Source organism: Sinocyclocheilus anshuiensis, unplaced genomic scaffold, assembly GCF_001515605.1.
Source record: "Sinocyclocheilus anshuiensis isolate Anshui unplaced genomic scaffold, SAMN03320099.WGS_v1.1 scaffold846, whole genome shotgun sequence".
NCBI lineage: Eukaryota > Metazoa > Chordata > Actinopteri > Cypriniformes > Cyprinidae > Sinocyclocheilus > Sinocyclocheilus anshuiensis.
The window spans coordinates 250905-275102 of record NW_015540906.1 but is presented as its reverse complement, the minus strand read 5'-3'; the positions used below and the strand labels follow the sequence as shown (position 1 = coordinate 275102).

Genomic DNA, 24198 nt, shown 5'->3' with positions numbered 1-24198 from the left:
GTTTTTGTAACTGTAAATGTTCTATATGTACGGCTACATATTAACAAAGAGACCAGGCTGGTTTTATATTGTTGACGAATGGTTAGGTTTAGGAGTCATGAACACAGATGGCAGCAAACAGGTTTTGCAGTGACAGGCCAACTGAGCAACTGCCATTGAGATGAATGGGAATGCTAACGGATAGCTTTCTACCGGTATTATTCATATTAATGAATTCATATGACCTGGTCTGTTCTGTTTTCACCAGCCTGTCAATTCCCGATTGACCATGAAAGGGAACGTCTCAGGTTACTTATGTAACCATGGTTCCCTGAGTAGGGAACGAGACACTGCGTCCTCTAGGTTTCTTGCCATGCTGTGGACGCAAGCTTCAGAAGAAGAAGTGAATGATGTGTGCTCCCGACGCCTATTTATACTATAGTCGCACCGGTAGTGATGTCATGCCTGTCGCCGGCCAACGAGTTGGTGTTTTTTCAATGTATGCTTCAGACACGGGTCACGACGAGGCGTTCCCCATAGCGACCCCTAGAGGACGCAGTGTCTCATTCCCTACTCAGGGAACCATGGTTACATAAGTAACCTGAGACGTTCCCACTCTGCATTTGAATCATACCTCACATTACAGAAGTAAAATGGGTTTTCAGTCAATCTTTCACCTCAGATTGATACTAAAATCTGTATGCGCTACATTGAAATTAATTTCCAGAAGTAACGAAAGATAAAATACTATGGCAAACGCTGAGGAATGAGAGAGAATGCGAGAAGACCACTCGAGGATTTGAGACAGACAGTAAAGTGAATACCCTTGCCACATTGTGACCTTTCCGATATGTAAATCTGGGCTCAATCCATTGTCACTTTGACCCTCTTCTCCTGCTCTTCAGAATGGGACGCACTTTACATTCAGTGAGCTCTTTACACTGACGTATAGGTCACAGAGGCTGTATTAGCTCACTGTAAAAACACTAGTGTGTGGAGACCAGATGGACTGCCGTCCTCTGAGGCTTATATTATATAAAGTGCTATAGTGGGCTGGGAATCTTATTCAGAACCGGTTCAGTTTTAAACCAGTCATTTTCCGTCAACGGTTCTTGAACATTCGTGTTTTCATGCTGATACATATGAAACACTGCAGTGAAAGGGTGGTGAATGCAATGCAATAACAAAGTAAATAGAGTATAAAAATATTGAATGAAATGGTCAAAAAGATCCAAAAATCTCATGTTATCAGTTTGAATCAGTCTAGTGACTAACTTGGTCATATATATAATGTAAAGGTATTAAAAAAAACATTAAAATATGATTCCAAAACATTATTCAAAGTACATAAACAGAAATTGTTTATGGAATCATTAAGGAACCAGTATTATTATTAAATCCTCCTAAAAACGCCTAGGGCTAAATTACTGAAATCAAATGAATGCAGCGTTTGACCTAAAAATTTAAAATATTAATTGCCTATGCATAAGAAATGACACCAAATACATTGAATCCATCATTCATTGATGTTATCAATGGTTGATAAATCTGAGGATTATGCATTTGATTTGAAGTGTTTAAAAGATTTTCACTGATGTGTTTAACATCTGCCATATTAATGCAGAAACGTTTGGATTGTGAATATTCTCAATGAAAAATAATAGAGTTTATGGGAACTGCAACACGATGCCATTAAATCCAGATGCACTATATAGGACATTTGAAGTGACAGAGATTTCTCGCCTCAGGTGTCACAGCTGCCACCTCTCTCAAACAATGCCTTACTTCAACTTAACCTCACAGTGTGATGCAACACACCTAGTGGCCTCCAATAAAACAGCATTTCTTAAAAGACAAAAGGAAAAACATGCGTTTTTAAGTTTCATAAAACACACTTTAAAAGATTGACCTCACTACTCTGATCCTATCCCAAGAGATTTAAGACATGAATCACTGGGTGATAATGATTTTGCCAAGTAGGGCGAGTTCCTGGAACAGCATCCCAATTGACCCAACAGATTTTAGGGTTAGGGTTAGGGTTAGGGTTAGGGTAAGGGCCATGCTAGTTTGACATAAATGCTGTCCAGGAGCAACAAAACATGTTGATCAAAGAATGTGCTGATTCTCCAACTGTATCTGTACAAACGCTGTTGATGACATTGGTGATGTGATGTAATTAGATGCATCTGTGTTGTGCTGGAAGAGGAACTGTAGCATTCATTTTAATGTACGCTAATGTTGAAATGATTGCACTTTGAACAGCAGAGTCAGATCTATATTCAGACATTTTAAAACAGAAAGGCTGATAATGAAGTGTTCTCTATCATTACAAATTGTAGCTTGTCTTGTTAATGCTTTTTAGTTATCTATAGTGTGTTAAGCTCTTGACCTTCTGAAAAGTATGTCATTTATTTTAATGAAACTCTGCAGCACTCATTGTATTGTAGTACTACTTTGTTTGAAAAAAAAATCGGTATGTATTTGTAATATAAAGAACAGACTTAATAAGAAGATCAAACTTAACTGACAGTTTATTTTAATATTCTGCTATTATGTAGACAAAATGATCTGTCATGTTTTAGCCATTTAATCAAATGTCAGCAAGCTCTAACCTCTTATAGGTTGTGTTGCACATTATGTGAACTTGATTCTGTATGCATAAACAATCATGTTATACATTTAAGTGATTTGTGTTATTGGCCAGTTTCATGTAAGTTAATGAATACTGTTTAATATTAATCACACTGTAGTTTTTTTTTTTTTTTTTTTTTTTGGTACATTTCTTGTCTTGATGTTCATACTATTTTGAATTATCCTGTTCTTCTCTGTATTTTCCCTGCTTTACTAACAGGAACCCATTCCAAAAAACAGGGTGAGGATTTATCCGATAACGACGGTGATGAAGATGAAGGTATTCACTTTGGTGACGAAAGACAATTGCATGTCTTGGATTTTTGCCTCTGTACTTTGAATGCAGCCCTCCCTTTTGCATCTTTTTATCTTCTCTCATGGTCTAAAGAGTCATCTGAGTCTTTGTATGGCTGTGGAGGATGTGGAGTGTCTCGTATACTTCAATACTTAGCATGTCAGGGAGATTTTAAAGAGTGAGAGTGAATTGCGTTGGTGTAGCGTGGCTTTGTATGTTTTTTCTATCTTCAGTTTCTGTTGTATATGGTATATCTGAGGCTAGAATAGTTTTAATTAGTGCAGTGGTTCTCAGCTGGTTTTGCTTCACAACCCAACATAGAATCTAAATGATTTATCAATGTACTTAAAATCAGATACTGAAATCTATTTACATGACCATGAACAGCATAAACCCAACAATATGCTATTGAGTGTTTTCTAAATGTCTTTACATTTCATTAGTTTTAATTATCAACACGATCTCATAGTTAATCATAGATATTTATGCAGTAGTAAGTAGTAAACATATGTTATTATTATATTGAAAGCAATTAATGTAATGCATTGTAAACATTGTAAGTATGATTTTGCATTCTGTTCAGTGTAATTTCTGGTGCCGTTTCAATTTGTCTTGAAGGATTCCATGACTTTTCCATTAACCAGTTTTAAAATGTTAAATAATTTAATCACTACATTTTTTTAAAATAATATATAATGTATATACTGTAAAATAGTAATCAGTTCCATAACCACATTACTGTTATCACACAGAGTAATAGTAAATACTTCAACTTCAACAAACTGCTAAACACAAACGTCACGCAAAGCTTTGATCTCTACATGAGAAGCATTGCGAATAGTATCACGGAAGGTTGATTTGATAATTTATTCCTTTACATAGAATATAGTACATTACATACAGTCTCGGAATGTTATTATGTGCCTATGACTTTGTGTCATAAAAAAACACTTCATAGTTAGATGCACAGGATCTGTCGCTCTTTCATCTCGTGGGTCCGCGGCAGATGAAGTCAAAGGTGAAGTTTCACTTCAAATGAGTGTTGTGTCGTGGTACTTGACCAGCATGCAACATAACGCAAGCTGTATTGCTGAAGCTTGATGCCTCGTTCCATTGAGTCTCATTTAGTCATGTAATAGTTGTATAGAATTCGATCCTAGGCCATAATACAGCGCAAAGACATGTTTTCATGATGTGTTAATTAAAATCTATTTATTGTGGCTTGGCTCCTGTATATGTTTTTCTAGCTTACAGGACTAGCACTGTATGTATTCAGCAACATGGAGACACATATGAGGCAAGCATGGGGTATCACAACACAGTTTTTAAAACAGGCGAATGGATTTAGATGAGGAGAGAGAGGCTGACAAGTTGTGGTAAGAGGATTAGCAACGGAGGAGGAAAAAGCATGCGCGCGAGAGAAGTTGCCAATCAGCAAGAGCATTGTTCAATTTCAGCATTTATCTTGGGATACTCTGGGCTCAGGGTGGATATCTGGCAAGATTAGAATAGGGAAAGTATTCTTCCCCAGTTACTGCGAAAGTTTTAAACCCCAGAATCTATCTCAAATCCTGTTATTGTTGTTCCTTTATGCTCCTAAACTGACAGTAGATTTTATAGGTGGGGGACATGTTCGGTGCTGGAGTTATGGTCTGGTTGTACACCCCTACTTTGCCTTTGTTGGTTTAGACCAAGTGCTGCTCTCAGTTCTCAGCTCTCGTGTTCAGGTGCGGCAACAAAGCAGATACACTGGCTTTGTGTTTGCCATTCAGCTGTTGTACTTCACAGCAGTGTCTAAGGCCGAAATGGAAACTGAAGCACCTCACGTTTGAAGCGACTCAGTCAGGGGTATTAACAGCAGTGTTAGTCGATACACTTTCTTCAATACCAGCGGAGGCAGAGGCCTTGTAATGCACACTTCTTAGCCCCCAACATGTAGGGAAGCTTCCCTCGGGAGGATTTGGACTTCCAATCCAAGCGGTTGCATTACCGTTGCAATTGGCTGGTTCAGACAATCCAATTTTTTGTGCAAATGTGGTGGCTCTCCATGAAAAATCCAGTAGGCTCCAACAGTCAAGCAGCATGTCCTTCCAGAGGCTTTTCCACTTGGTCTGGAGGTTGGATTTACGGCCATAGCAGTCCCAGTGGGACGTGGATTCAGCTCTGCATTGAGATGTAGTCCACTGAGATGTGTTCTAGCCCAAGGCATGTTTTTTGCATGAGGTGCCAATTACCCTGCATCAATGGCCTGCCTATTTTTCCTTGACTCTGAATGGCCCAGGGGTAAGGCATCAACAGTGACAATAGGGAACATGGCTTGTGAAGCATGCCGGAACATTAAAATAAAACAAGAATACAAAGCAGGCAAAGGTGGCAAATGAGTTGGCCTAGACTGGGAGGCTGTGGTTGGTAAATAGTTGAGCCTCCACTGAAGTTATCAAATGTAAGAGTGCTACAAATTAGTTTTGACACTTGAACAGCGCTGGAATGATATTCCACTTGAGCCAACTATATATCAGTATGCCCCGTTTGTCTAACAAGGCGTGCAAGTCAAAGCAACAATACTAGGACACAGTCTAGAATTGAGCTGCCACTGCATATTTGCAAAAGATAGCAATAGTGAGCATGACACATTGTTCACCTTACAACCTCTACTCCTCTCTGACTACATAGTATCATTGTGAATCTAGGCCAGTCTTCCTTGGCAAACAATTCTAGACGACATCACCACACACTTAACCCTTAGCTAGGTCAGCCAGGAGCCTTTAGGCAAAAATCAAGGCAACTGTGCGAATACATCCCAGTCTTTCCATCTCTTTCTGCTCACTCTAGCGGAATCCCAATTTATCTGCTTCTAAGGTAGGAATGCGTGCAAGTAAGTTAATATTGCAGTATTATGTCCATGCTTTTATTTGGGATGCACCAATCCTAATCTGGTTTGTGTATAGGACGAATACAGTGGGACTTGGGATTTAGCCTAGATGTCTGTCTTTAGCTCTGAAATAGACTGAGCTCATATGACATAATGTAACTAGCAAGCTGTCTGGCCTTATTTCAGTCATCAGGCTTGGCACAAACAGATTGCAGTGCCTATCATTCTGTAGAACATCATTGGCAATTAAGTCAACCTGAGGTGCTACTAAACAAAGCTATAACACCTCCTACCAGTACAGTTTGCACTAAGGTATGCTGTTACAGTACTGGTACATTAAGTAGGTGTATATTTAGGCACAGGGAGCTAATTCTTTATGTAGAGCAAGGCAGTAGTGATATATCACAGGAAGACTTACCTTGTCTCATGTGTCTGCTGTCTTCCCCACCTCTGACAAATAGATGCACATAGCTATTGCTTGGCTTGCTTATCAATGTGCCCTAATTGGACAAAAGAGCCCTTCCCTCCTTCAGACACCAGCCCTCTTCCCATGGTGCCAGTGGGCAGGCCAGCTCCACCTGCTTGGGTGTTAGGATGGATTTCAGTCAGCATCCAGACTAGAACAGAGTTCAGTACCCACCGTCACACAGGATGGGTTATATAAACAATTGGCCAAATTGGATGTACTGTATGCCTGATTGTTTAATTTTGTGCCAACAGTTGAAGGAACAGACTGGAAATTTGTATGGCTTCAATGTATAGGTTGTGTTGTAAGCTAGTTATTTTAACAAACTAACCGTAGTATTAAACTTTGGCGTATAACTTGTCCTGCATCTCAAGTTGAGTGCTACTACAAATTACACAAATTGTTTAGGAGAGGTGTGCTATTTGTTGTGATTGAACTTATGATGGTCACCTGGAATTGTTCTACATTGGAAATGTGTTGATTAATTGGAATTTTTTTAAATGAATTATTGCATTTAATTATTGGAATAAATTATTTATTTAAATGGAAAATTATTGAAAACTAAAAATATACTTAAGGTCTGTTCACACCAAAACGAGCAACCCAGGCTCACTGGAAATACGCGCTTGTGGTGACGTTTCTGCAACAACATTATTACATACCTGACTGGTATCGCAGCAGTTGCAAAGTTAAATGTTCAGTGAGTAGCACTGAAACACGTGTTCAATGTGCAACCGTGGCTATTACATTGGTACAGGCACGTATTGCTGTGTTTTTATTATGTTGGTTCAGATGCATATTGTGGCGGTTCAGAACTCAAATGTCCAGGGAGTGTCACTAAAAGAATAATGCTCTATCATGTTGGAAAATAACACACACCATCCCAACCCTAAACCTACCTGATAATGTTAACAAATGCAAAATTTATATAAAAACACATTCGCTGATGCAACCGTGCTATGAGCTGTTTTGTCGAACCATTGTTTCACAGGATTTGCACCGGAGTGCAATATTATGTCATTACATAATATTGTGCAAGGAAAAGTTTTGCAGAATTGTAGGCAGAGGCATGTATTTTTAATAAGCCTGGGTATCAACAGAATTTTGGGTGCAAAAATGTTGTGCGATACATATTTAAATTTGATTGAATGGCTGTTAATGCCTCTGTTCAGACCGACACAAATAATCACATATCATCCAGCAGGGGTTTTTTTTGGGAGGTGTTCTCTAATCTCTTTTCCATTGCACTGCAAATAAAGCTGGCCAACCAATCAAATTCACACTTATAAAACACATATTGTTAAGTGACAAAGTGAATATCAGAGGAGAAATCCAGAACTAGCTCTCTTATCTGTGTACTTGTATTTGTTGTTGTTAGATAAACACCATATTAGATACAAAAAAAATCTGAACATCTGTTTGAAAATTTGTGAATACTGTTTTACTTCCTCTATATTTTCTGTCAAAAGTGAGTTTTAGAAACAGGAAGTCATGTAGCGTTTTGTGTAGCAAGTTAATTGGGGTATTTATGTTTTTCTGTAATTGCCACCGAAGTCAGAAAGTGAAATTCCCCTCATTCAGTCCATTTGTGATTTATTTTTATTTTTTTGGTCTGAACAGAGAAATCGTATGCAAAATTTGGGCCAAATTTCGTGCTGGTGAAAATAGGCCTTCACACTGAAGGAGGGTCATGAATCTGCTAAATAAACCAGAACATCATAAAGAGTTGAGGGTTTTTGACCTGGGCTATTTAGCAACCACCCAGACACCCTAGCAGTGTGGTGGTAGGTATTTGTAAAAGTCTATTTTCCTTGGCATCAGTCTCAGGAAATTGTCGCAAATTCTTCTTTTTCATCATAATGCAAATGAGAGTATGGTCATTTTGCATAATTATAAGCTCTCTGCAGGTGTGTGTGCGGTAGTGCTTTTGGTTAGTAGCGTGTGAGGTGTCTGATGTGGAGTATGCATGGTGGTGCAGTGAGTTTCAGAGCAAACTGTCTACACCCTCCCCCTCCCTCTTCTGTCTCTCTCTCTCGGTCTCTCCCTCCTCCTCATTCACTGCTAGAAGCTGGGCTTCAAAGAGCACATCAAACCACCTGTCTCTGTGTTAGTACCATTATATTTAATGCACAAACACCGCAGCCCAGCCTCAAGAACCCACCTTCTTCAAAGGTTACTCGTCCCCATCTGGATTAAGGTTGAGCCGTTGAAATCAAAGTCTACAAATTGCCACATGCAAACCTTTTGCATTTCACTTTGCCAATATGTGGTATTAAAAATCTATTAAAAGTTGTGGTGCAAACACTGCAGCATCATCATCCCCCGCATCCCAATATGCCTACTCTCTTACTAAAATGAGTAGCTTATCCCAATTTGCAGTATTCATAGACAAGAAATACCCAGATGACATTCTACTTCTGAAGTGTGCATCAGAAGGACACTTTAATATACAATGAAGGCTAACACTTTATTTTAAAGTGTCCTTGTTACACATGTTACATGTACTTACTATTATAATAATATACATGCAATGCATGGGTTGTTAGGATGGATTTCAGTCAGCATCCAGACTAGAACAGAGTACATGCAAGTAACCCTAAAACAAACCCTAATCCCAACCCTAAATAATATAGTAAGTACATGTAGTTAATTAATATTACTCAGTACTTAAATGTATAATTACATTGTAACAAGTACACTTTAAAATAAAATGTAACCCAGTGAAGCTATAGAAGCCTATGTGAAGTTAATAGAACATGCTTGTTTAATGGTCACAAAGGTCTTCATCAAATTTTACATATGTATATAGTTGTAGATAGTTTGAGGTAGACGCTGTATAAAGGCTGCATGTGTATATTATGTATTTCCCTGCAGAGTCCGAGCCATGCTGGCTTCAGTTATATTCAGTCTGACCTGGAACTGTCGATCTTCAACATTTATGTTATCTGTGATGAGCTCAGCGGTGGGGTCTAAAGTCAAAACCTCGGCTCGGGAGATCATACAATGCTCATATTAAGAATGTTTGACAGATTCCATGTTTTACAGCATCAGTGCTAGTCTGGGCCACTTATCAGTGCTCACGCTGTCCAGTTCCTCTAGAGTGACAGGCCGTTGAGAGGTGGCCCGTTGAGAATTTTGAGAGGTTCACAGATAGCTTGACGCGTCCTCCTCCTGAGCTTTGCAGACACGCTGAGCGCTGCCGCCCGGGTCTGACATTCACCATATTTTAACACCCTAACCACAACTCTGATGGAGACGCAGAAGACTTTGTGAAGAAGGTCGTTCTACGCATCGTGCGCTCAGAGGTGTTAAGTGTTTTTTCATTTATAAGGAAGCAGGGGTCTTCACCTTCTTTAGTTCGCTTGGAGATGATTGATGGAGGTAATATAAAGGAATAGATGCATGCTGCCCGCTGCTTTTGAAGATGAAACATATGCATTTGTTTGTGAGTCTCTCTGTGTGTGTGTGTGTGTGTGTCATAGCGAATGAGTCATGTTTTCATGTCAAAGAACATATTTGTACATTCATGAAGCTGACATTTTAGTTAATGTTCTATAGTTTCACCCCTTCTGTTCAAGGTCATTTATGTCCTGTTTATTCAAACGACGTGTTTGTGAAATGCAAGTGTCTTTACAATGCATTTTAATCAATATTTCTCTTCTTTTTCCTCAGGATGTGAATTCTGAATCTTTTTTAATGTGTCTTCAATGGGATAACTTGATTTTGATGTTGACGTTATATATGATTATTTGATAGAGAAGAGATCAGTTAGCAGAGTATTATGCTTTTATGTCACAACAAACCAACATGATGTGAATCGACAAAAGAGGTTACTGATAACATTGACATGACTAATCTTTGTACTGTTTTTCTAATTGATCTTTTTCATTCGGTATCTCATCCTCTGCATCCCTTGTGCAGGGAATCTTGTGCATTTTTTCTCTCTCACCTTCTTTTTTCCCACTCCATACATTGTCTTTCTTCCGTACGATAAGTGTCAACAGAGAATTGTAATTTCAAAGCAGTGCCTTATCATACTTCTCTCAGATACCAGATAAATCTTTAAACGTAACCGTAAATGTTTCAGCTGCCGGATCTGAAATGGAAAAAATCTATACAAATCAATTCTCGCTTGTTCCATCAGATCAGGAGCGTAACGTGTGAATGTGTTCTTGCCATGTAAAGCAGACATTAAGCTCAGACAGTGGCACAGTGATTGCAAATAACATGCTTTTTTTACAAGAAAAAGCCAGCCGGTAATTTGCTGTGACCGCATACATGCAAATAGGCGCATCTTTAATAGGAGGGCTTGAATGCAAACGGGGGCAAATGCACTGGAGTGGTGTTTGCGATTAGCCATTCTCAACGATTCTGAATTTTGATCTGCCGTATCCATGGCAACCCTCAATACAATACAGCATATTGAGTCTTAGCCCAGCAGCGCTCGCTTCTCAAGGCTTCTGTCTCTTTCATCTCAGTAGACAGTTTTCACAGCTTGTGTTCTTTTTCTGTTTTATGTTATGTGATTAGCAGAAAATAACACACTGATAATGGTCGATTGATTCATTTCTATACAAAAACATTTAACGAAATAAGGAACATATGGTGATGCATTTGAAAGGAATGGTTTGGCCAAAAATACAAATCTTCTTATAAACCTGTACTATAGTCTTTCTTCAAGGAAACACTAAATGAGATCTTGTATACAATGTTCAAGCTTCTGTTTTCCATTTTATGAAACTGAATGGTGGTATAGCCTACTGACAAGCTCCAAAAATGAGTCCATACAATGTGTGCACTATTTCTTATAATAGATTTTTTTGTCATTCTTAAGAATTTTGTTTTAAGATTTAAATGGGCTATATGTAAGAATTGTCATGTATTAATCACCTTTTTTATTGCCAATGTGTGAACAGCTTGTAGGGAAGCTTTAAGAAACGACCTTCCCCACCTTTCTAGGTTGGCTAAGAATGCCTGTAGACTGATATTTATGTGAAGGACATTTTTTTGCAGGGAAATTGTGACGTTTATGCATGCTCCCGAGACCCTCTCTTCCATAACAAATGCTTATACAATGTTCCGAAAGAGCTATTCTGTACTTAAGTGTCCATGTTTAAAGCAAAGAAAATGGATTAATTCAAACTATAGTCTCACATAACCAGATATATATAGTCTCAAATATACTTTATTACCAAACTCTCACAACAGCATAATTTTAATTACCTCATCTGTCTACATGATGCCTGTGAAACGCGTAGCTGGTGCAGTCTTAATGATTATATTGCTATGATCAGATGCTTTCTTAACTGCTGTTTTCTCACTTGTTATTTTTGCTGTGTTTATTTTTTTATTGGAAGGAAAGCGTGCAGCACATATTTACATATTCATATAAACATCGCTATCAGCCGCGTGGGAAATATCCGTTAACAGTGGTATCATTGCAAATGTATGTTCAACTTCTTTTATACTTCTAAGCAAAGAATGAAAAAGAAATTCGAATCACGTTCAGTGCCTAGTACGCTCCGTGTGCATGAGTGAGAGCACGAGCAAATAAATTGGTGTTGCCAATAACAAGTGTTTCTGAATTCTACATGTGAGGTTACACTTTATTAGAATCAACAGCATTTGGCAACAGTAACGTCAAACCTGCTGTGACCTCCCACCCAATTTTTCAACTGAAGAATTTTTAGAGAATAATGGCATACATTTGGTTTTGACTTCAGAACGTGGAATATTTAAATGGACTGCTTTTATGGTGGTTTTTGTCCTTTTTGGAGTTTGCCAGTATAAAGCACTATTCACTTTTGCCTATGATGATTTTGCCTTTCACATATACAAAACAATAATATGGGGTCAGAACAATATGAAGGTCATTTTCATTTTTGGCAGAACGATTCTTTTAGCGTGCTCCCCTATTAGATAAGTAATTTTGGCCCACCCAATTGCTGCTCGTTTTAAACCCTTCTGTGGCTGTATACCGGAGCAGCGAAGTCTAACAAGGCCATTAAATTTGAGATGATCTCATCATTTAGGCCACTAAAGCATGTTAGAGCCGCCTGCAATAGCCAGTTAGGTTCTGACCTTCCATATGGCTTCATCTGTTCATATCTGTTTTGCGCATACTGTTCATTACGAGAGACAAATGACTCTGCTGATATGAGATGCATTTCAAACTGTAATTGAGCTGGTGGCTGGTATCTGGGAGGACTGTGAGACGCACTGCTGTGTTGAATCTTGCTCTGACGGGGCAGTGGGGGAGTGAGAGTTTAATGGTGGCCACTCTTGCAGACATACGAGACACTGGAGCCAAGCCTGTGATGGTGTACATCCATGGAGGATCATACATGGAGGGCACCGGAAACATGATTGACGCAAGCGTGCTGGCCAGTTACGGGAACGTCATCGTTATCACGCTCAACTTTCGAGTCGGCGTCCTAGGTAAGCACTTTTCCTTGTTATATAACGTTTTCCAGGAGCAGTCCTATTGGAGAAATTGCACTTACTAACTTATTAGAGAATGATTACTGCAAGAATGTTTGCTAATGGTGCCTGTGGTTCAGTGTTCAGTATTAAGACTACTATTTTTACATTTACTTGAATGATAAGTTGAGTGCTTTTTGCTGAATCAGTAAATGTAAAACATTGAGGCATGAATGCAGAAACATTTTAAGAGACTGAATTAAAGAATAATGCTCACAGAGATATAAACTCTTGCCAAAGTTCAGTCTACTTGGCTTTTTCGGCTTGCACAGTGTTGTGTTGAGTACTTCTTAAAAGCTTTCCAGAAAAATGTTCAGTCATCCAGTTATGCATTAATTTAAAAAATAAGAACGAAAAAATGTATTTCAGAGTAAGTTTATAAAGCCGATAGATGAATACTGAATCCAAATATGTCCCATATACCAAAAAGAAAAGTGTTTGTTTTACTAAGGAGCTTTAGGTAAGTGCTTATTCAGTAGATGCTTTATTCTGTATGCATGTGTTATAGCACCAAACATTTTGCAGTAACTTGAAATCATATGTCTTAATCAAGAGCTCATGTGTGACTCCTTGCTGGGTTTGAACCTACAGGCCCACATCTGTTAAGGACTGATCTACAACTGTAGGGATATCTTGAATACTGTGAGTTAAAATCGTGTGATGGTTTATAACAGTAGAAATATGTAGATATACATGCACATCTAGGTAGATTGAGATATGTCCTAAACAAGTCAAAATGAAAGGGGGGAAAAACTTGAAAAGGGTAATTTTAAGGCCCCATCCAAAGCAGATTCTAGTAGCTGAATTATATATATCAAGCATTTTACAAAAGATTTCTCTGTGACACAAAATTATATGTTATACTGAGTGCAGATTTAAGCACATATCCAACCAGTGCTAGTGTTTCACTGTAGGGGAGGTGGAAATAACATGCATGTTGACATTTTGGAATACATTTCTTTGGTTGGTTATTTATCATCACAACTCATAAATATATAAATATTTATCAGTGATTTGCTTTATATTTACATTTAATCATTTAGCAAACGCTTTTATCCAAAGCGACTTACAAACACCTCACCTCTCCAAGATACCTTGAAGGACCTATCTGAGAGGTAAGACTCAAACCACTGGCGTGCGGTTCCTGAGATGCCATTTTCCAATAGGGTTGACAGGAGAATCTGGTGGTTCACCGTATCAAAAGCAGCAAACAGATCCAGCAAAATAAGTATAGAAGATTTGGAAGCCGCTCTTGCCAGTCTTAGGGCTTCAAGAAATGAAAGCATGGCAGTCTCGGTCGAATGTCCACTTCTGAAGATGTTAGATATTAGAGTTGATGAAGGAGGGGGAGGAGGAGGACAAAGGAGGGAGGAAAATGTTTTAAAGAGCATGCGAGAGTTAGGCGAATGGTTAATTTTTAGCAGTGGAGGCATTAGCAGAGAATGAAGAGAGAAGCGATCAATATACATTAAGGTCAGTAGGATTTTGTGATTTGCAGGGTGGGTAATAGTGGCTGAATGTAATTCAAAGGAGCTGTTGATACTCAGAGATGGTAAAGGATTAAATTTCCAATCATTAGAGATAAGCAGACCAGTACCTCCACCTCTTCCAGTCAGACGGGGGGAGTGGGAAAAAGAGAGATTATTTGAGAGTGCTGCAGGTGTAGCATTGTCCTCTGGTTTGACCCACATCTCTGTCAGGGCCATGAGGTTTAGTCTTGAATGACTTGTAATAGAAGTAATAAAATCTTATTTTATTATAAGTTTTAAGGTTTATAAGGTTATACTATTATAAGGTTTGCATGTAAACATGCTCAACATCAATTTGTTTTAAAGTGGCCCTGCAGTCAAAAATTGTATTACTTAAAACTCATCTTTAATAATTAAAATAAAAATGTAAACATTTTTTCCCATGGAAATAATTTCTTCATGCCTTAAAATGGCTTAAATATATTTCTACACCCTTACCTCATTTAGTATACGCAGAACCATTAATATGCAAATTAGTCCCCGCTTCCACCCAATCACACCAGCTCAGACCAGAGCAACGGCTCTGGCTCAGACTATCTGCTCCGCTTTCACTCAGTTAACTGAAGTAGTAAATGCCACAAAATGGCAGGTGGCACTATTGGATTCACTGGATTAAATGTTTGAATGAGAAACTGTTTTCAGAGAAGAAGAGGAAGAGTGAATTACACATGGCCGTCTACAAGTTAATGTATCAGAATGGTAATGCATTTTATGTATCGTTCCCTACAATGTCAGACACGTGCAGTCACTTTAATTGATATCATTAGCCTTTGGTTATCAAACAGCTATAATGCTTTGCTAATGTTTCACAAACCTTGTTCCTGCCATCCTCAGACAGCTAATGGATATGAAAAGTCCGAAAAGTAACGGAATTGGTTACATGTTTGTGACGATAGGAAACAGTGCTGCTTTAAACTGCATTTTTGAGACTGTCTACACTGCAGCTTTAAGGAGAAAATGCACAGTGATGCTGTTGACTGATGAATTAGCATGGTTTGCTTTCAAGCATATTAAAAACATCAGAAAGACAAACAACGTTAAAAAACTTGATTTTAACCGCAGGGGTCTTTGAGTTTTTACTTGTAAATGTATTTTGCTCTGACAATTCTTTTAATGAATATTAATTTCATTATTTTTTTTATTTAATTTAATTTATATGTGAAGCTGAATTAAATTGACATAAAAGGTTAGTTTTTATAATATTTTATTCATAAATTACAGAATATGCCTTAAATTTGGAAAGTATTTAAATATTACAAAGAATCATTATTGCATGGTTTTTAAGAATGTATATCTTTAAATAAATTAATCAAATTTAAATATAAATATAATAAATATCTATGCTGTTATATTATTAGTGCTGTCAAACGATTAATCGCGATTAATGGCATCCAAAAAAAAAATGTTTTTGTTTACATAATATATGTATGTGTACTGTGTATATTTATTATGTATATATAAATACACACACATACAGTCAATATTTTGAAAATATTTACATGTATATATATATGTATATATTTACATTCTTATATTATATATAAATATATTGAATATATAAACATAACATATTATTATTAAATATATACATGCATGTGTTTGTATTTATATATACATAATAAATATGCACAGTATACACACATATATTATGTAAACAAAAACTTTTATTTTGGATGCCATTAATCGCGATTAATCATTTGACAGCACTATATATTATACAAATGTAATACCACTCACCCTGGTGTGAAAAATAATAATTACTCGCAGTAGTTCCTTCCTGATTTGACCTCAATCAGGTCATATTTGGCATATATTTTACAAAATATGTTTTGCTAATAGTACAATCTCTACAGGAATGATGGCAGCACTGTGAACTTTGCATTTTCCCTTTATTAAAACACAGGACACCCCTCATTTGCATAGTGATAGCTGCTGCAAATATAATTGAAATTCAGAGCAGAGTGAACAATTCCAAGGAAGCAAAATAAATAAATAATAGGATATTAATACAAAAAAAAAGAGCATGCTTTTAATTATGCAGCTTAAAGGTATGAGTAGAGAATTATACGGTATGAAAAAGATTCCTCGTTTACCTTGTGGCTATTCTGATTTATGTATGCTCCATGAACACGACTGTATGTAGGTTGCATGGGTTTGATGTAAAATTCATGTATATATGCATGGATGTGCCTTATTCGAGAAGCACGTAAAATAGCACTCTAGAATGAAAATAGCACTCTAGATGTGTGCGAATACAGCCTGGAAATTTGCGACACAATAACAGAGATCTCCGCACTGTACAGTCTTTATTACCGAAACCTGTTTAATAAGTCTCGCCGGAGTTTTATCATCTCACTGCAGCGTTTCCACCTGTCCTGTGGATGTGATAATTATTGCTTCTAAGTGTGGACCCTGTCTCTCCAGGGGCCCTATTTGGAGATTTCGCATGTGAACTCCACACTATGTAGATGGCTGAGAACTCATTACTGGTTTAATATTTAATTACAAATGCCAGATCACCGGCGAGTCTTTCCTGCTGTTGGCGTCCTGCGGACGGGGCGTCTGGCTGTTTGTGACTGATGGGATATGTGAATACTGTGGCACTCAGATTTGATCAGACGCAGAGTTTGGCCAGAGACAATTTGTTTATAGAAATGCTGTCTTGTTGGGCATCGATTGGTGTGCGTGCGCTCGTGTGGATTAGGCCGGGCTTGCCGGGACCCTTTAATGGCGTGTAACGACTCCTAGTCTGGGGGGAGTATCTTGTATCACTGCTCTTTACAAATATAATTACTCACTGGCTCTCCAGAGCTTGTCAAATTCCATTTCCTGTGGGGAAGACTTAATTACTGTTTCCAGATGCATTAAATATTAACAATAGCCACCTCTCTTTTAAAAATCGATGGACCTTTGCTCTTTACCGTGGTAAGCTGGTGGAGCAGTTGCCAAATGGGATTTAGAAAATATTTGAATTAAAACCGGAGTTATGAAAAATACAGAATAAATCACCATCACTTGTATTTCTGTTTCGTTGAGAAACCAAATATAATGTAATGCTACACTCTAAAAAATGCTGGGTTAAATACAACCCGGTTGGGTTACTACCCAGAAGGTTGGGTTAAACATTTAACCCAACCGCTGGGTCAAAACAACCCAGTTGCTGGGTTTGTCCCTATTTTACCCAGCACTGGGTTGTATTTAAACCAGCATTTTTTAGAGTGTATTATTATTTACTTTTGCGGCCTATAGATGTGATTTTGAAGCTGTACATTATGGCTGTTTTAGAATTGTTCAGTTGTTTGTTTGTTTTTTCCCCAGAGCTCATAGTTCAAGGCAACATAAATGTTTGATTGCATTCCATTACATTCACGATTCTTTCTGACTCAAATTCATATTAGGCAATTTACATTTCTATGAACATCATCAGTGTGGTTGGGCATGTAGACAAAACATCCATCTGCAGCAAACAGTATGCATGTGTCCCCTGTTACGAGAGTCTAATTAAGAAGATCATGTGTTATGTGGCACAAGAAAAGTGATTTTCATGCATGGATCTTCTGTGACTGGCTGGCACAGCTGCAATGCAAATCAAATTCAGAAATTAACCATTCAGTCTTCTGCTCTTTGTTCGTGAGATGATATTAGGTATTGGTGCGTAGATTTTCCACGTCACTGACAACTGTGTATTACGGCAAATGGTTTCCGATTAGATTCTGTGAAACCTTTTTAGCATTCGGAGTAAAATGTTGCATGTTCAGCAGCGATGTGAAATTATATTTCATATGACTGTTCCAAAATCCCTTGGCAAATATATGTTTCATCTAGGTCAAGAGCTTGAGATGCATTTCATGTAAAGAGGCGAATGCTACAGCCAAAGTGGCTGGGTCTTTCTCAGGAAACGCTGCAATTTGTGCCTGAATGTGTCAGGAGTTTTGAAAGTCGTTTTATTTTAAATTTATTTCCCCACCTCAGGCACAAAGTATGAGGGCAATATAACCGCCACCCAAATATTCAGATTAGCAGGCAAACGTTTTTTTTTTAATAGAAATTTGTTGTAACTAAGTAAAATTCTTTACTGTCACTCTTCAGTAAATCTGATAATTTTAATGCATTCTTGCTGAATACAAAATATTAATATCTTTCAAAAAAATATATCTTACTGGGCCCAAACATGTCTCTCTCACTACCGGAAAGTTTTGTGCATTCAGACAAATTTTTGAAACGAAGCGCTAAGATTAAAATTGTGAGAAATGTTTTATTCATGTGTGCTGAAAAGCAAGAGTGATGAGGGGAGAAATTCAGAAGCCATTTGTCAGTGAAACAAAGGCCATGTGTTCAGAGAGACAGACATCTCGTTAAATTATAAAAAACATGGAAATAAATTGCAGTTGTTCTAATCAAATGAGAATGAAAAAAAAAACATACTCTGAAATCAATTTATAGGACAAATTAAAAACTGAAATGCCCAAAGGCTGAAATAAATCGAAGATGATGCCTGTTAATGCGTTAGCTGCCCAGAAGCAAACGATGAGTTCTTCAAGTTCTCTCGCACAGTCTGCGGCCTCAAAACTTTTCCCAAATGCATCAAATGTCTTTTCATAAGTTTGTGAAGCAAGACAACAGAATCATCAAGGTTGTTTGGAACTTTTGCGCTCCAGAGTTCCCAGGAGCCTTTGGTTTTCCTCAGGCGGTTCTGATTTACCTCCAGGCCCTGCCGGTTCCAGCGCTCATGCCTCTTGGCCTTTGTGGGTGAAATAAATTACACAGAATCCTCAGTAAAAACCACAGTCTCTTTATCCAAACCTGACCTCTGGGTTTGAGGGATTGATCGTCTGTATTATGGCTGCTGTCAAAGTGTCATTTGAGTGCTGTGACATTTGGGTTCTTCCTGGCCTAGTTTTGCACAATTGAAAGATTTGTCAGCATTTCAAGTGAGACACAAGAAACTCTTTTTTAGAGCTCTGGCTTGTTACTAAAGCGGTTTGTTTTCACAAAAGACCATGTTTAATTTGCTTCGCTTTACATACATCTTGAGTGTCAAACCAATATGCATAGTGCACAAAACAAGTTTATAGCATATGTATAACAAGTATATGTACAGTTTATAGAAGTAGATATTTACCAGATTGTTTTTTTTTTCTAGTGCTACCTTGAGTGTCCTGCTCAAAGGCAAAATACTAGTTAATGAACAACTAGAACCTTTTACAGAATATCTGTTCAGATTAGCTGCTTTTACATGCACCCAAATAATCTGTTAGTAATCATATTGAAAAGCTGTCATGTAAACACCTCAATCGAACCAAATTAAATTTCAATAGATTTACAAAGGGACCTGAAATAATCAAATCAGCAGGAAAAAACACTAAGCACATAAATGCTTATATACAATTATTTACTCAGTCGAATTCAAAATACCTTGTGCACATGCAAGGTGTCATGATGTTTATGTTTACCAGATCCTTTTTATAATAAGATTCCTGTCTACATTTGTTTTACCAATTACGAACGTGCATATGTTTTTTTTTTACGTATTGCAAACTGGTCAGTGGAGGAGACAGATTTATTTTGTGTTTCTCATAAAGGCCTGGAGACTTGAGTTAAGTCCTATAGGCTAGAGTTTGAGATGTGCATGTTGCTAAGCTAAAGGCACAGTACTCCAGTAGGTATAAAAAATGCATAGTACAGAAAAATGCTGGGTGAAATAACTGTGAATTATTCAATACGTTGCAGTATTTAATTAAATATATTTATAGTTTCGCATTACTTTTGCATTGTTTTTCAATGAGCTCGTTCCAGTGGATTTTGGTATTGCCTTTTCTGAATGAATGAATGCATGCTTGATCAAAACAAGCGTCTTTCACAGCTGCCTAACATTTCCACAGGCCTTAGCAATGGGAGTGCCTCTTTGATGCCTTGAAATGCTGTCCAGGAAGCTCACTTAAAAACAAAAAACAAACAAAAAAAACACTGTACAACTATACAAGCCATGGTGCATAGCCTTTATTTATTTTTCACTTATGTTGCAAAGAGACCAGTCGTCTATGTCGGTCTTTGGGACAGGGAACTCCATGTGATGTGCTGCTCAGGTTGGTTTTTCTTAAAGAGAGATATTCATTGATTTTCATTGATTTTTAGAATTTCTGCCTCTTGGCCAAACTTTGCATCCATCATGCATGTGGTGACATTTTGCTGACCTCTAAATCTTGGAGTAGCTTTTTTTAGAACTGGATCCTGTCTTAAAGTATAAATGGCTATTGGGTGAAGAATTCCCTTCCTCAAGTCAGGGCATTAAGTTCATCTGTCTTAGAGTAGACCTATTGGCTGGGGAATGTGTGCCAACAACCTTAGCGAACAATGTTGAGTTTGGTATGAAGCAATTACGTTACAACCCAAAGGCACAAACCAGCTTAATTGGGAAAAAATTGGAAGAAAATGTGCCTGTGGTGATATTTCTGCGAAATTATATTACACTGCTTCTTTGTGGCACTTTCAAGTCAAGTCAAGGCACGACACGCTCATAGCTGGCCATAGGGATCTGTAACAAGGGCTTGTGTAGTCGCAGAGGTCTTCGCTGAGGATCTGTGCTGAGGGTTTGTCATGTAGAGGTCTTCGCCAAGCGTGAAGGGCAGTGTTGTGGTCATTTCTTGGGTGAAGGTTCACCATCAGGCCTGGATACAGACCGGATCTGGCTAACTATGGTAGCCTAAAATAAGGAAGATAAACTAATATCATTGATGCCATTCTTTTTACAGCGTAACATCTGGTGTTATGGGAGGTGTTCCCGGTTCTGGTTACTTTCAATGTGTTTTATTCATTTTTATCGAAACTGATGAACACACTGATGAACACACCACCTACACTTAAACTGACATTGCTGAGGCAACCACGCAATTTTTGCTTGCTTCTACATATGGCCGTCGGAAGCAAAAAAAAAAGTGGGTGGGTCCTCCCCCCAAAAACTTTACTGAGTAAATGCCATTTGCTGTATTCTGGTGCCTTTTAATTAAACAGTGGCTTTTATAGCCTAAAACGGTTACCACATACCTGGCAAGGTTCCCCAAAAATTGGCACGGCAGCAAAAGTCTAGTAATTGTTTTGAACAAATAAATTGATGTACTGTAACTCTTAGTGTTATAACAACATAGTGTAAGTGTAACTGTAAAGCAAGTACAAAGACTACATGATGCCTTTAAAAGCAAAAGTCAAACAAATGATGAACATTCGCTTAAATACCAACTTGTTTAATTACAGTATCTGAGCACACAGCTAGACCCACCTGAGCATCTGATATGCTAAGATGCTTTGTTTACCTTGCTGTGTTGAGGGAGTGCTGCAGGCGAGAGTAGTGAAAACACGGAATGTAGTTTAATTTATATGGACTCTGGCTGCGTTCCAGTTCACTTTTAGACACGCACTCGCAAACTTCCTTAAGCACTTACCCTCGGGGGAATCCCTGCCGCCATTATAAAGTGCATTCCACTTCGTCAAGTGGACGAGGGAAGTTTACATGGACATACCCTCGACCCTTCGATTTTGACCGAGGGAGCGAGTCTGCTTCATATGCACACTTCAGGCCGCTCTGTAGACCACAATGCAACACGACTATGACATCATCGCAGATCACATTTAATTTATCTCCACCCCAAACAACTCTATAATATATAAATTATTTTTTTTTTTTTTTACATTTATAACAGCCCAAGCATATCTATATACATATAGAATGCTGCACCAAACAAATTCGTAAGGGGAAACATGTAAACAATAAACCAACTCCATAGCGGATTCTAAGTGATCAAGGGCTTAGGACGTTCCAATTCAGCCCATCCCAAGGGTTCCGCCAGTAGTGGGCACTCATGCAACGTAATCAATGACGTGCATCCGAGTGAACGAGACGGAGGGAAGTTAGCAAGTGAAGGGCATAAAAAAAGTGAACTGGAACGCAGCCTCTGAATGAGCCAAGTGGAATGGATTTGAGGAAGCAGCAGCGTGGAAGTCAAGGCTGTAGCTACGGGAATGGAGTTCCTTAAAAAGTGGAATGGATTTGATTGACGGCGCTCTGAAAGTGAACATACATATACACTGAATTAGAGACAGTAAAAGTGAGTGGGTCCAATATCAATATCAGCCCAGACGTACTGTAATCTGCAGACTTTATTTATATTTGAGGGAAAATCTGTGGAATTTTTCGGAATGGATTTAAACTTGGTAAAATGTGTACTGCAGTCTTAACTGAAAGCATAATCAGATTAACCAAACTATTTAATAAACAAACACGCAAGGCACAGGGGATTTTTATGAATGACAGCAGGGATGGACTGACAATAGAAAGCAAGTGAGTGGGTCCAATATCACTGGTCTTAAAAAGTGGGTGGGTCTTGTCCCACCCACATACAATGGTTCCAACACCCATGCTTTTACAAGTCTTTTATCATGATCCTGTGTTTCATGGGAATCAGGCTTATGCTTTGCATCGCAAGTTGCACCTGTACCAGGTGAGCTAAAAAGCAAGTTTACAACATCAGAAAAAGCATATGTAGCTGATTATGTGATGCAAATGTCAAAATGTTAGTTTACAGAACATGCACTAAAAGCATTTTGAGAACATAACATAGTATTATGCAAGAAACTGCACAGAAATAAGTCTTTATTAGTCAATAATCTGCCCTGTAATTATAGTTTGTGTAAAAAAAGAATAAAAGCTGTTTGCATTTATTGCCACTAGAGTACATTTTCAGCTGGAAACTGCAGTGAGTTGTATGTATAGGTATATATTTTTTTTTTTTTGAGTTTTACAAAAATGTAGGTACAGTAGAGGCATGAGAGCCTGTGCTGCAAAGGCATATTGATCTTTTTTTTCGACCCCCTCCAGAGCAGATCAGGTCAGCTGGAGGCAAATATGTGTATAAATGTCTTTTTAAAATGAGATTTCAGTTCTCCGTGGATCAGGCTTCTTGTTTACAGCCTGTTGCCGATATCTCTGGCGATCCATTACTTCTTTTGACTTGACGCTCACGCTGTGGCATAACTTTTTCTTCCTCTATTCCAGCCAGACTGTGCCCTGATCAGCTCATTTTTCTTCTACCATGAGGGAGGGTTTGTCCATCATCAGGTGTGTTTGGGTCAGAAATGATCCGTCTTGAGAGACTTACATTGGCTCTCCAGCCTACTCTTGCTACTCATCTTGTCAAGTGATTAATCATGCTTTGGCCAGTGAAGGAACCAAGGCAAGCTGTCTTAACGCATGTGGGAGGCAATATTCTCCACATTGTGTCGGCTGAAATGAGGAAGGTGGGTGTGGAGGACCGGCAGAGAGGTGTGAAGTTGGGAGCCATGAGAGTGGACGTGGGCGCCCAATCCACTCACTTTGGTGTGACTCGACAAAAGAGAAACTCAAAAGCGCAGGAAAAAAGAAAAGAAAAAACCTGAGTAGGTGTAATTATTTACATGGGGTGCGTGCATGCCTCTTGTGAATGAAAAGCCTGTCTGAATTGGTCACGGGATATTTGAATTTCTAAAGTGTTGCTTTAGATGCAAAGCTAATTCAGAGAAACCAACACCGCTCGCACGTAGAGTAGGAGGAATATCGGAATGGATGAACTGAAGAACCGGTATGTGAAGACTGAACTTGGTGTGAAATCCTATATCATTCATGCAGGATTAGAACCAGGAAACGGCTTTGTGAAGATTTGGTATGGAAGGTTTTATGGAGGTATCTGATTTTATAGTAGGAAATCTTTCCGAGGCATTGGGAAATTTTATTTCATCTGGAACTCATGTGACATGTGAGGTGTCGAGACTTGTCATCTTTACAGTAATACACCATACTCTAATACGGCAGTGTACAGATGAGCTTGGTTCCAAACCAACCTAAACAGCATTTAAAGGCATCGTAGGCGCACTGCCATCGGGAGGCCGGGCCCAGACGTACTGTAATCTGCAGACT

At 38.3% G+C, this 24198-nt stretch overlaps 1 protein-coding gene across 2 annotated transcripts in view; it reads left to right on the top strand.

Annotated features, from left to right (window-relative positions):
* LOC107689138 (neuroligin-3-like) overlaps positions 1-24198 on the top strand; it is a 183917-nt gene that overhangs the window by 58611 nt on the left and 101108 nt on the right. Inside the window, exons 4-5 of one of the 2 annotated variants that reach the window (XM_016487046.1) lie at positions 2831-2890; positions 12532-12681. In XM_016487046.1, coding sequence (XP_016342532.1) covers positions 2831-2890; positions 12532-12681 — 210 coding nt within the window. The remainder of the gene's footprint in view (positions 1-2830; positions 2891-12531; positions 12682-24198) is intronic. The other variant, XM_016487047.1, reaches the window with a different exon arrangement.